Source organism: Lagopus muta, chromosome 3 (assembly GCF_023343835.1).
Source record: "Lagopus muta isolate bLagMut1 chromosome 3, bLagMut1 primary, whole genome shotgun sequence".
Classification (NCBI taxonomy): domain Eukaryota; kingdom Metazoa; phylum Chordata; class Aves; order Galliformes; family Phasianidae; genus Lagopus; species Lagopus muta.
Window position 1 is genome coordinate 51,957,308 of NC_064435.1, and position 14,256 is coordinate 51,971,563.

At 42.9% G+C, this 14,256-nt stretch overlaps 1 protein-coding gene across 2 annotated transcripts in view; it reads right to left on the reverse strand.

Annotated features, from left to right (window-relative positions):
• The window catches only part of PTPN2 (protein tyrosine phosphatase non-receptor type 2), a 34,233-nt gene extending 30,641 nt beyond the window's left edge, over positions 1-3,592 (reverse strand). The window contains exons 1-2 of one of the 2 annotated variants that reach the window (XM_048939285.1): positions 3,396-3,591; positions 704-794 (exon numbers count right to left, since the gene is read on the reverse strand). In XM_048939285.1, coding sequence (XP_048795242.1) covers positions 704-794; positions 3,396-3,578 — 274 coding nt within the window. In that variant the 5' untranslated portion in view covers positions 3,579-3,591. Of the gene's footprint in view, positions 1-703; positions 795-3,395 lie in introns of both variants that reach the window. The other variant, XM_048939284.1, reaches the window with a different exon arrangement.
• Positions 3,593-14,256: the final 10,664 nt, after the last annotated feature.

Consider the following 14,256-nt stretch of genomic DNA (forward strand, 5'->3'; position numbering starts at 1 on the left):
CTGCACATTTCTCAGATAGGATGGTGATGGGAAATGCCATACAGACATAGCAAGGAGGGTCTGTGCTGAACTCTCATTTCACGATGGCACATTTAGACTCAGCATTAAGCCAGAGTGGACCCATTTGACAGGAATACACCATACAAGTAAGCCTTCTGGCAACTGCCTAACAATCAGCATGAGCACTGCTATCTGAACAGCATGACTCACTTCGAGACTCTGTGCATAGTTTTGAGAAGTGCTATACACATGCTGTTACCACAGCTTTCAACTGGAAACAAGGACTTCAGCACTTCTCCAAAACATACAATAGGTACTCACGTCAAGCACTCAAACAAAAAGCCCTAATGAATCAACTCCTCTTCAAAAATTCTAGATCCAAGAACAATGGGATTATGAGAGATTTTGCTGCTCTGGGAAACACAGTACAAAAAGACACGCAAACACTGAAGTTTTCTATAAAATACTGAAGTTGAAAGAGGTTAAATCTGTTTTCATTTTTTCCCCTAGTCCTTCTGAAAGTGATATACAGTAGCTTTCTCTAGCTATAATTATCTATCACTCATTTTTTGCTCATGCGTATTTTCATAAGGATACTGGATTAAAGTTTCTGAAGAAAACACTGTTGAAAAAGATATTTCACATGCTTCGGTAGCAAATAAACTGGAAAATGTACTGCTGTAAATACTGAAAAGATACTTACATGGACTAACATCTCTGTATCTGTTTCGATTTCTGTTTTCTGGGTATTTTGCAACTCTATGAGGGTAGTCACTGGATTTATGCCGAATTTCCTTTAAAAGACAAAAATACAGTTTATTTCTAGCCACCAAGCACATTAAGGCTGATATTCTATACAACCTATCACAAGGCTTTCAAGCTCAGTTATTTAACTGCAGTTATTAATACCATTATTGACTTTTAAACCAACTTTTACTACAGCTAATGCTACTTTCACCCAGAAAACACAAGCCATTCTTAGCCATACTGCTGCCATTTAGATCTTTTTACACTTGGTCAACGTATGCAAAATTTGGTAAGTAACTGACACAGCAGAAACAAAAGGGGGGGGGAAGGGAAGGTAATTCTCATGCTTACTGTTGAACTGAGATTTGCAAGCTATTTCCCAGAAAAAGTACAAGTCTGAACTAAGAGTACAGCTGGCAACGTAAGCACCACACAGAAAACTGAACTAGTTAGCTGCAGCCATAACATCATTAATAGCCACAAAATTATTACAGGTCTTTCAACAGTTCATCTTGAACAGCCATCATTAAACATGAGCCTGTAAGAGGGAACATCTCTACTCTCAAATGTGAGCTTGTATCAACACAGAAATCACAGCCAGCTTCTACTCCGGCATTAACACAAACCCTTTGATAATCTGCATTTGGAAGATATTTAAACACACTCATTTACACATCATTTTAAAGAAGTAATACTGCTTACATATTGTAAATGGGGAAGGTTTTTCTGTTTGTTTCTAAAGCTTCTTGATTCTAATGAGAATGTCTTTTTCCACAACTTCACCTTCAAACTAAGAAGCAGATTTGTAAGTGTGAAAACACAGAAACACAGACAGCATGCTACTGACAAACAGCCTCTTACGGACTGACTGGTGTCTTTATATCCCTGTACTCAGCTGACACGCAGTGATATGAAATTAAAAATATTCTGGTGGTTTTTTTTTTTCAGATTAAATTCCTATAGGAGTTCTCTGTCCTCCAGCTTAAACAATCATCTTTGCAAGCTTATTAATCAGTTGAGATACTCTCATACCAGGAACACAATGAAACAGGACTTTGGAAATCTAACAGATGTAAAGAAGCTTCGTTTTTTTAATGTCTGCCTTATGCTGTGACTTACGTGCAATGATAATCTGTGAAAAACAGCTACAATATGGAGCAGCAAGTGTCCGACCATCAGTGCTCTACATACCTCCACATAAATCACTCAATCTCTTACACAACCAGATTTTGATTTTGGTACAGAACAATGGAACTTGTATTCTCTTCTAGCTTAAATGCCTTACAGGCTTTTGGAGTACCTCCACGCTCAACAATTAAACGGCAAGCATTCACAGACAAATTCCCTCAAATGTAGGTTCTTTTTAATTATCATCATCATCATCCTATAACGGGAAGCATTTTGTTTTAAAAAGCACAGGCATTTTCTGTGCTCAGAAATAGACTTACAATTTCATAAATATTCCAAGCTTCTACCACAAGCCTAGGAAGATTCTTGGAACTGAAGGACAAAGGTTTCAGCAAGAAGAACTAAGAAAACCCTAATATTCAGCTGGGTTTTTTCTTCAGGAAACATATGCCTCTCACAGCAAGCAAGTATGTGTCCTATACAACGCAGTCATAGCTAAATACCTTCCTAAATAAGAAGTCAGTATATTGGAATGGGTCCAGAGGACAGCCATGAAGACGCTCAGAGGGCTGGAATACCTCTCCTATGGAGAAAGGCTGAGGGAGTTGTGCTTGTTCAGCTTGGAGAAGGCTCCAGGGAGACCTCACTGAGGCCTTCCACTATTTAAAGGGATATCATAAACAGCAGGGGACCAACTTACTACATGGCCTGATAGTAACAGGACACAGAGGAATGGCTTTAAAATAAAAGATGAGAGTTAGGTTACATGTTATGAGGAAGCTCTCGGCTCAGAGGGCAGTGAGGCGCTGGCACAGCTGCCCTGAAAAGCTGTGGTGCCCCATCCCTGGAGGCACTCAAAGCCAGGTTGGATGGGCCCTGGGCAGCTGAGCTGCTGGGCGGCAGCCCTGCCCACAGCACAGGGTGGGGTGGGTGGGCTTCGAGCTTCCTTTCAATTCAAACCACTCCGTGATTCTGTAATAATTTAACTGAGGAGAAAAATCCTGCTTGAGTTCAGGAAACTGAACTTTGCTGCGCACTACTTCTCCTCATTTGGGAGAGCAACGTAGCACGCACCCTAGCTCGAGTACTATCTATAAGCACCTTACAGGCGCTGCCCGCAGCGAGAGGTCCGGACCGCCTCAGCCCGGGGGAGGTCGGCTGTAACACACAGCTGGGCCGGGGCAGCCCGCCCGCCTCAGCCCAAGCCCCGCTCCTCAGTCGCCGCACATGCGCAGGCGCTGCTCGCACGCACGCTGCCGGCCGGCGCGCAGGCGCAGCGGCAACGGCCCCACGGCGACGCTTGCGTGCTGCCCCATTCGCACCCCTCCCCGCAAGGGAAGGGAAAAGCCAAGCGAGGCCCGGGAGCATGCGCGCCGCCCGCCCGCAGTTTCGCTGCGTGCGCCGGAGAGCGACTCGCGCCCCTACAACTTCCGCTCCGCCGAGCCTCCGCATAACGGCGACGGGCGCCGGCGGACCGCGGCCCTCTCCCCGTCGGGCGATCGAACCCCTTCTCCGCTCACCAGATAGCGCGCCTGCCACTCGTTCGTGGCGTCGATCTCTTGGAACTCCCGCTCGATGACGGCGGACATGGCGGCGGCCAGAACAGCAGAACCGCCGCCAGCCCAGCTCCCGCGCGCTGCCCGCCCTGCCGCCGCCGCGCGCGCACATACGCTCGCGGCGGCTCCCGCGACGGCCGGGCGCATGCGTAGCCCCGCCCCCTGGCGAGGGCGGCCTAGGCCACGCCCACAGGGAGCGGAAGGAGGAGTGAGCACCTGGGAGATGGGGCGCCGCCCGCAGGTGGCCGCGAGGCCTGGCAGCGCCGCGAGGAGAAGAGGCGGGCTGGCGGCGGCGATTTTTTATGACGTCACCGCGGAAGTCGGCTGTGAGCGAAGATCGAAGCGGGGCCTCAGCGGCCCCTCAACTCCGCCGCCCCCTGGCGGTTACCCCGGCGTAGTTGATAGCCACGCCCCTTACGTGTTAGCCGCGCTCCCCTTCTATGTTAGCCCCGCCCCGCTCCGCCGCCGGCTTACGGCGCGGCATGAGGAGACTCCCGGAATCAGTGCGGCTGGGGCGTGGGCGGGTTGAGGCTGTGCTGCCTTCAGCGGCGTGCGGGGAGGCGGGCACGCGGGGTACTGGGCGCGGAACGGCAGGTCAGTCTCTGCGAAGTAGTCTCCTGGCTTCGCCATCCCAGTGTGGAGTTGTAGGTGTCCCTATTGGTTGTTGGACCGGGTGACCTTTAAAGGTCCCTTCTGACTCAACAATTCTGTGACTATGATTCTGACTTTGAAACATATTTAGGAAACCTCTCCTGCGTCTTGAGGGCAACACTGGGAGGCTCTCTGGTCAGTCTGGGATCATTTGTGCAGTAAGCAACTCATTATGCTTCTGATTAAGGAATACAAAGATGAATCTGCCCATCCTGAATGTAATGATTATTTTAAAGAAAGAAGTTTCTTTGAATTCATGTTGCAGCAAACAAAAGGTGTTTGTCACCACATAAAAGTGTGATCTTCCAGGGGCTGGGTGTAGAGAAATAAGTTGGTAGGTGTCATGGTTTTGTGATTTTTGGCTTTCGGTATTCCACATCATAACATCATGTGGGGCACTGGGACTTTAACTGTCAATGCTCAAGTACTGGGTACCTGCCCAGAGGAGAAGAAGAACTACATTCCCCAGGGAACCTTGCGGTCAGGGAGAGGAGGTTTAACTCCTGGCAAGGTTGCCTGATTGCTCTTTCTCGCCTGCCCTTTGTCGTGGGCGCTGCTCCCATCTCCCTGCTGCTCAACTGGACTGCGCATCTCACCTCAGCGTTGTAGGTAGGTTGTCAGTAGGTAGAAAGCATCTGCCAAGTAGCATGTTTTAATAAAGAAGCAAAAACACACAGTGCCCTCACTGATCTACGTCTTCAGTACGCTTGCTCTCTGGATATGAACTTCTGATATGAGACTGCTCTGTGTTTTGCAGTACTTGTTCTTAAAGCAAGATATCTCTTTTCTCCACTCACTGGAGCTGACTCCGCCCAGACATCACAGAATATCTCAAAGTGGAAGGGATGAAGACCATCAAGTCCAACTCCCAGCTTCACACAGCACCACCCAAAAATCAGGCCATGTATCTGAGAACATGGTCTAGATGCTTCTTGAATTCTGGTACTCGCGGCCATGCCCTGTGCAGCCCGTTCCATGCCCACCGCCCTGTGCTGCAGCCCCTGTCCCTCACCCCCAGCTGCCCTCCCCTCACACAGCTCCATGCCGTTCCCTCAGCCCTGTCGCTGTCACACACAGCAGAGCTCAGCGCTGCCCTCTGCTCCCTGTGAGGAGCTGCAGCTGCCATCAGGCCTCCCCTCAGCTCCTCTGCTCTGTGCTGAGCAAACACAGGGAACTCAGCTGCTCCTCATACACGTTCCCCCTCTAGACCCTTCTCCATCTTTGAAGCCCTCCTTTGGACACTCTCTAATATTTCATGTCCTGTGAGTACCGCTGCACACAAACATGCACACAGAACTCGAGGCAGTACTCGATGCATCCATGCTGCCATGAAGCCACCCTGCGTGGCCACAGCTGAAGGAAGCTCAGGTGCCGCCCTGTCAATGCAGAGAACAAAGAGTGACATTGCCCAGTGAGGTGGTGCTTCCTCCTTGTTCTGGTGCAAAGGCCAGGAAGGCTTGGAGGCCACTCCCTGCAGAGTGTGAGATGTCCTGCCTGTCTCCAAAGACAAGCCTACCATCAGGAGCACTGTGTGTGTATCAGCTGAGTAGGCCACTGAGACATTGGTATATCTTGAGAAGAATGCAGGAGAAATGTAGTTTTGTTAAGTAAATGTACATAATATGTATTTTGCTTTTTAACTAGCAGCTGTAGTGCACATTAGAAGCTTGTATTTGTCTGGAGAAACTACATCCCCACATTTCCATTGGGAAAGCAATGGAATTGTATTACTAGGAGGGGGGGGATTGTGGCAGCAGTTATGTTTAGAATCTGTAGACAAATTGGTGCCTGGAGGCAGCTTATGTAAAAATAAATATTTATTAATTGCTGTTTAAATCTGGCTTAGAACAACGGTTATTGGCAAAACATGGTTTTCTGGAGAAATTGCTTTTGTTTGCTCTTTGCTTGTTATTTTTTACTGCAGTTACTCTGAAAATGTTGTGCCAGTTCATTGTTTTTTGGGAAGTGAGCCCAGTGTAGGCCCAGGACTACAGTTATATTGGTCTGTGGAGGAAAACCATATATACAAAAGAAACCATGCACACTCATTAGTAAACTTGATTTACTCGGTTGCCAATAATATACTCCAGCTCCCTACTAGGAGATGAACTGCAGTATAAACTCTTAAACACTTGAAATAGCGTGAGACATAGGCAAAGCTGGATAATAGAGTTGCTGGAATGTGGTATATTAGTGTTTTCTGTCTGAGCAAGTCGTTATTGTAATGTTTCCTCATTAAAATGTCTGATAATTGGAGAAGCCCCTTACTGTGCTGGCGGACAGACACCTAAGGTAGTTCATATCCACAGCAGTTCTAATGTCAAAATTTGTTTTCTTGCTCTCCATCATCTGCATGAAAAGGACCACTGAAGTTAACTGTGAATGTTGTTTATCTAGTGACCTTGGACCAACAATTAAGTTTAGTACCACTCCAGAATGGACTAAGTGCTTGTTCCTTCACATTGGTTTTTTTGGGTCATTCACTGGAAATTACCCAAGTATCACTTATCGGAAATGATCTGTTCTGTGCTGCTTTTCTGAGAACCATTTTGGATATTAGTAGATGAAGAACAAATTCTTCCCTGAGGTGACTTTATTCACAGATGCACTCCATACCAATGTTAGCTGCTAAGAAATAAAGCTATAATGTACTTAAGCTCACCATGATGTGAGAGCAGGAGTACATATAATTCCTGATTTAAGTGTTACAGCCCATGGCCTGGAAAAGAAAAGAATGCTTTCTTCCCTCAAGAAGAGGATAGAATCTGGAAGGGCTGGGCACTCTTTTGGCATCTGCTAGGGAGAATAAAAAGATGAATAAAATGGTCCTGTGATCGGAATGAAATGAGTTTCATTGATTCTTTGCATGTGCAGTTGAAATTTACTATTTCAGACTTTGGAGTACTGTATTCCTTGTTCAAATGAGCATTAAAACTCCTTTTACTGAAAATGGTTGCCAGTTTTTCAGCTGCGCTATTGATTTCCTCCACCTATTCTAAGTAGTGTTTTGGCATACAGCAAAAGAAAACAATACTTTAAACTTGCATAGCAAAATAGAAATCCTTGCAGCAGCAGTAGCAGCAGAATCACATGGACCCTAGCAGGTTTGCATCAGCTAAGGGCATCTTAAGGGATCAGCCACAGATCCTCAGCAGTTGGGTTTTGGTTACCAATGTCTACTAAAAGATGGTTGTGCAGTAACAGGGATGGAATTAATGGAAGCCGTAATTATGCTGTGAAGACAAGGATGACACATTTATGTGTAGAATAAATTATTGCCCTAACACTATGGTTTGGAGTTCTGTGTAGAAGAAATTCATGGCCAAGGAAGAAAGGAAAGATTAAGGTCTATTTAAGAGGCATGTTTCCTAGTGCAGATTCCTAGCAGAGATTTGTGCCAGTCTGCATGGCACTGGATTCCTATAGTGAAGCTCAAATGATTGTGGAATGTGAAAAGGAAATTGGAGCTGGCAGAAGTGCTGTCACGAGTGAATGGACACTGGTTAGCGGAAAAGGGAGCCAGCCAGGATGTCTGATGGGCAGAGACTTCAGACTGCTGTGGCTTTGTGAAGCAACCCTTCCAGCAACCTAAGCTGGGATGTGCAGTCAGCCACAAAACCTAATGTCTATGAGTCAGTGCATGGGGTGCAGGGTATGGCTACAGGAAGAGGAGAATGGTCAGCTGCCAAGAGAATGATGACTCCAAGTTATTGTTTATCTTGCTTGAAGAAGGGATCTTACTTGCTGGGGCTAGTTTATATTTGTTAGCTGATCTTCTGTCCCCCTTTTCAGCCCTAACTACAGCGATAATTATTAAAATCATAGTTGGCAGGTAAGAAAGTCTAATGCAGTGAGTGTCCAGAGTAGCTTGATGTCATTCTACCTTAAAAGATCATGAAATTACCTTCTGAAAAATTTTACCTGATCTCTGTTTGTGTTAGTTGAGCCTCCTGAAACTTTAATTTAAATTTAAAGCATGGGATTTTTGAAAGGAAAATGCATAGTCTATCTATAGAAACAGCCTACAGCTGACATAAAGGTTTCATGCTGCAAGTTTACAGAGACTTGAAATTGCTGGAAGGCCACCAGTTTATCTGGCTTTAAAATTATTTCCTCCACAGATTGCATAGGGCTGCTACATGTTTTTATCACTTCTAACTTTACAGTTATTATTCCAAAACATCACTTTTCATTACTTTATAAAAATTAAAGAGGTGCTTAAACTGCAGTTTTGGGAACAGCATTATGTTGCCCAGCAAGTCTTGAATTCATATTCTTTCCTAATTTTGTAATGACATTGTCATGATCTTCTAACTTGTCTATAGCACAGATTCTGAACCATAGTGGCATATTGCAGGATTATAAAATACATGTATTTTCATCTGCATTCAAGCTTATGTTCCACATTACAAAATTAAGGACATTCTCTGAATTACAGCTGAAAAGATTGAGGTGCACAACTCATACCACTGCTATTTGATAGAATAAGTTCTTCTAAGAAATGATGTTTTGGCAGAAGTTTGTACTGAGGAATACTGGTAAATGTTTCTGTTATGAATTTGTGTTCTCGATTTTGTGTTCCAGTTTGCCTTTGGGTTTCCCAGCATCTGAACATACCAATTATGCCTAATTTTGTGGGTGTAAAAGTTTCCAAATTGTGTTTCCCTCTTTTTTATTTTTTTTTTTTTCTGTAGTTTGAAATGCAGTCATAAAAGTCTTTCTGGCAACATGATTTAAAATTGATATAATCCATTTTGATTTTTTTAATGTTACTGCATTAGACAATCTGAAGTGCCAATAACAGGAAAAGGTTTTCTCTTACTGCTACCTGTAATAATTGTTTTAGAGTCTTATTGTTACTGATTTCATAGAAGCTTAAATCCACCATGTGATAATGAGCCTTCAACATAGATTACAATAATTAATTCTGCCCTTCCTGTGCTAGCAGAGATAGGGTCTGTGCAAAATTTGTGATGTCTTTGTTCTTAAGTAGGCTTTAATAGATTTGATTTCATACAGCTTCCCGTATAAGCTTGTCCTATTGAGATAATCAGCAGCCCTGGAGGAGCCAGGTTCCCTGAATCACTGTTTCAATGGCACAGTTCCCTGTATGTGCAGATAGTTCTGCCTGCTGAAGTGTCACTTGGTATGTGATACAGAGTAAGATGTTCATATTGGTCAGTGTGTAAAGACACTGAATCTTGTATTGGCTGTGGGATACTAGATATGAATCAGCAGAGCTAGTTTTACCTTGCAAGGCAGGATTGTAATAATCATCACATCTCTCTTTTTACCTTAAAATTAAATCAGAAAGTAAGAGGGAAAATAGATTTGTCTGCAGGGTGGCAAAGACCTGTGATGGAGTTGTTGATTTGTCAGGCAGTTCGACTTCCTGACAAAAGCAAATTAGTAGTGCACATAAAATATATCTTTCCTCTTTATTTTAATACAGTGTTTGTGTCTTAGAATCATAGAATCATAGAATCACCAAGGTTGGAAAAGACCTTCAAGATCATCCAGTCCAACCGTTCACCTATTCCCAATAGCTCCCACTAAACCATGTCCCTCAACACAACATGCAGTCTTTCCTTGAACACCCCCAGGGTCGGTGACTCCACCACCTCCCTGGGCAGTCCATTCCAGTGCCTGACCACCCTTTCTGAAAAGTAATACTTCCTCATGTCCAGCTCGAATCTCCCCTGCCGTAGCTTGAAACCATTTCCCCTGGTCCTATCACTAATGACACGAGAGAAGAGGCCAACCCCCAGCTCACTACAAGCTCCCTTCAGGAAGTTATAGAGAGCAATGAGGTCTCCCCTGAGCCTCCTCTTCTCCAGGCTGAACATTCCCAGCTCCTTCAGCCTCTCCTCATATGGCCTGTGTTCCAGACCCCTCACCAGCTTCATTGCCCTTCTTTGAACACGTTCCAGGGCCTCAATATCTTTCTTGCAGTGAGGGGCCCAAAACTGGACACAATACTCCAGGTGCGGCCTCACGAGTGCTGAATATAGGGGAACATTGTTACATTGTCTTGTAACAATGGCTTATGAAATGACGTGACTAAGCAGGCAGTCTTAAAAGGAATCTGTTTTGAATAACAAATATGTTGCAGTCTATGAATGCATGCTGTGTTCTCTTTAGTCCAGGCACTTAAAACCTGTAACTCATCTCTTTATGGCATGTAAACTGCTGTAACTGACAAATCAATTTGTTTTTCAATTGGAATGTTGTCAAAGTTTTTAATTTCTTACTTTATCTGGTGGCACAGTTCCAGCAGTTCACATCGCGACTCTTTCACTTACTGGAATCAATAACCCACTGCCACACCTGTGCCACATCTTCTCAGTGTCAAAACAGGTATGAAATTCTTCATCCCTTTTAAATTTTAGATTTTCTTCCCACTCTCTTGTTGCATGTGAAGATATAGCTCCAGTCATCAAAAGGCATTCTTTTTCATAGACTTGTGCTACCATTTCTCGAACAGACCAGTCAACATTCTTTACTGAGATAGCCTCAACATAGAGAAAGGAATTGATCAAAAGGAAAAATGCTTGTTGATGTGCCCTAATGCAACATTTTTGGTCACCCTTTTATAGGAGAAATGTCTTAACAGTGTTGGATCACCCAGAATCAGATTCCTCTCAAGATTTAAGAATGAAATAATGCGTTTACTAAAAATCACAGGTTTGTAGTTCTAGAACAGTGCTATAAAAAAGTAAAGAAACAAAGAGTATTATGAAGATTGTGTAGGTATTTATATTTATATCTATGTTTAAACTTAGCTCATTTTGGAAACTCTATTCACTTGACATTTTCTTTGCCCAAGGTGGATGTTCATTTCTTTTCCAGCCCCTGCGTAAGCACCGAACAGGAAAAGTGGACAACAAGCAAATGATAAGATTATGTGATGCTCTCATTTCTTGGTCTTGTACGAAGCGTTAAGGGTAATTCTCATTTAATTTCTAGAGTTTTGTCAACCTTAGAAAGTAGGATGATGGAGATAGGTGAGGGAGGTGCCTGCATTAGCCACTGCAGCTAAATCTGCTGTCAAATGTGCATTGCTAGTGTGCGACATTAATGTAGATTTTACACATTTCTGTCACAGAAAGTGGGATAAATACAGTGTCATAGGAAAGGAGGTTCCACTGAAATAAGGCAACATGCCTCTGCATGGTTAACTCTTTGAAGTTTACATCTTTTGACATTAGAATATAGCACTGTTGGGGGAAAATGGAAATAATACATCGTGTTTATTAATCTTTGTTATTCAAGAGGCAGTAGGTAGATAAACTGTGTGCCCAAAACACTTCTGCTCAGTGATTTGTATGTGTTTATACTCTGTGCACAATATTTGTTTATATAAATATCTCTGCCTGCCATCCTCCCGCAGAGCACTGCAATGTGCTGTGAATTCTAATTTGAGATGTCTCAAGGGCATTCCTTAGGCCTGAAAGTTATGCTTAGAACTTCAGGACAGTTTATCAGCCACTCACCAAGGATGCACAAATCTTGAAGAATTATATTTCAGCTTCCTAAGAAGCAGATTTTTGTGTGTGTGAAATAGTTGAATCGTTTTGTCAGTTATGTATGCTAGGCATACATTGTTTTCTCCACAATGTGGCATGTGGGTTACCTTGGGCAGGAAGCAATTACTGGTAATTAGCATCACTTATGTGTCCTTCACTGAAAAAAGTATTCACTGTTGTTGTTGAGCCTCCACAATGGAGCTGTGCAGGAATGTAAAAAGTGCCATTATTCCTAAGGCACGATGTGAACAAATGTGCCTCAAAATACTGGAGTGCTCTTTTCAATGTGTTCACATGGTGGATGCTGTCTTAGGTTTGGACTGTGTTTTGACATGTGTCTGGAGCTTTCAATTTAAATGTCTGTCGCAGCGCAAACATCCCTGTAAGGCCAACTAACCATGTTAATTAGTACAGGCCTAGAGAAAAATAGACTTTAAAATGTGCAGACCTCATTCTTGTTTTGCAGTAGTGAAGTTTAGAAACAATTCAGTTGAAAATATGTAAATATGAACTATGATCACACACAGTTTATGTAACATTAATTTAAAATTATGTAAATTCTTTGCAGCGTCTAATGATTGGTCCCTTGGGTAATCTTCCTTATAGTCATTCCTGTTGGAAATTTCTCCTTGTGGTTCTGGTCTAATGTACAGCTACTGTACATTGAGACATGGTGAATAAAATGGTCATGGATGAATATAGCATCACTGTACAGTTCTTTTTTGAAGGAAACACACTCTTACAGCTGACTGCAAAGCGTCATATTTGTTGGTGAGAATTTGACTGGGGAGGTGATGGGATTTGAAGCATCAAATGCAGGAAACAAAACACTCAACATTTCCAGTGAATGGAAACTTAGCTCTTGCAGTCATATAAGAAGAAGTTGAAGTATGGTTCCTCTGGAATCCTGTTTGTGTTTTCAGTACATGTTTTTAGTCCAGATGTTTCAAATACTTTGGAAACAATGAACTATTATTGTCAGAATAAATTCTTTCTGCTTTTCAGTGAAGGCCAGATGACTACATTTTAAATAATGGAATAAATTGTGCACAAATGTCTCACCTACAGGCTTAGATAGGTCTGTATAACTAATTCCTGACTTTGAATTAAAACTTTCATTTTTTATCTTCTGTGCTGCTTCTTTGCTTTCTGATGTGTCAGAGAGAGGAGGAATGTTTGGCAGACCTCTAGCGAGCCCTTTGTGTTCTCTCTACGAGGTTGCAAAATGTTTCTGGACAGATCTGTTCAGCTTCTCCTAATGGTGATCTCATCAGCACACAACTCCAGTGCTGTCCATGTAACATCTGCTGCTATATATCATCAGGATTCTGTCCCCACATTGTCCCTTAGTTAAATTAACACCATCTAATTGCGAATGGAGTCATCTCAGAAAGACCTGAAAGCTATATAAAATATAAGACATTTATGAATAGGTGATTCTAAAACTGCTACCTATGTACTACCTTTACACCATGTGGAAATTTGAAACCTTGGTGAGAGGCAGTCTCTTCTACCAAAGAAGAAATGAAAGCATTTTCTAGCAGTTTGAAACCCTTTGTCTTTCACTGCACTTTCAGTAATATTCCTCCAAGTCTGAGGCTGTCTGTAAGCACAGGCACTTGCCATGGCTGGGATTCCTGTTGGTGCGGGAGCATGCAATAGAATTTGGTCTTCTGATCGTGATTCTGTAAGCACCTGCTTTCAGACACGTGAAAGTGGCCCCAAGGATTACTCTTTTGTTGAAAGTTAAAAGTATGAGGCTCTTTTCAAGATGAACTGTGTCTGTTAAACTCGTTGCTGCAGAAATCTATTAATGTCTGTTTATATCTTTATATTTAGGTGGGTGATCTTGTAGGGATTGAGGAATAAGCGTCTTTTCTTTAAATGTTAATTTCAAAAGCTCTTTGGCTTATTATACCTAAATAGAATTTTAATGAAGCATGGTTATTATGCTTAGCAACAGCAAAAGCACCAACCATGTAACAAGAATAATGAGCTATGAGTTATCTCTGTAGCTCGTACTGCAAGGATGGTGTCAGTCTTGTTGACAGAAATCTTTCAGACTGTTTTGTACCACTTCTGCTATACTAGATGTTCAGATTTTTACCAGACAAAGTTCAGATAGCATAGCCAATTATAAGCCTTTATTACTCTCTTTCCAAAGGGAAATAAAAGAGATTATTAAAAACATTTATTTACACTGACAGCCAATGCTGACATTTGCGTTTGAACTTTAGAATCTGTCTTCTACTTGAATAGAGAACAGCCAGTTGAAGGTGCAGGCAGTACGGGTGCTGGTTGCCTATGGATGCAGAAGCATGGGGCAGCAAAGAAGCCCCATTAAAGGGCTTTTGCCAGGCTTATCTCTTTCTTTCCACTGCCAATGCCTTTTCTTCTAAGGAGAGAAAGACTTTTTGAGCTGCTCATGCAATATGAACAACTGATTTCTAGCTCCTGTCAGCAAACTCTCTTATCCTGAGGGATTTATATTTTTATTTCTATATGGTGTACTATATTTAAATGTTTTATGTTGTTATAATGTTTATGATGTTTTATGTGTCAGAGTATATGCCAGCTGAAGTAGCAGATGTGACCTATCTGACTCATTCTTATCTCTACCCCCTTCCTTTTATGGGAGCAGCTGAGCT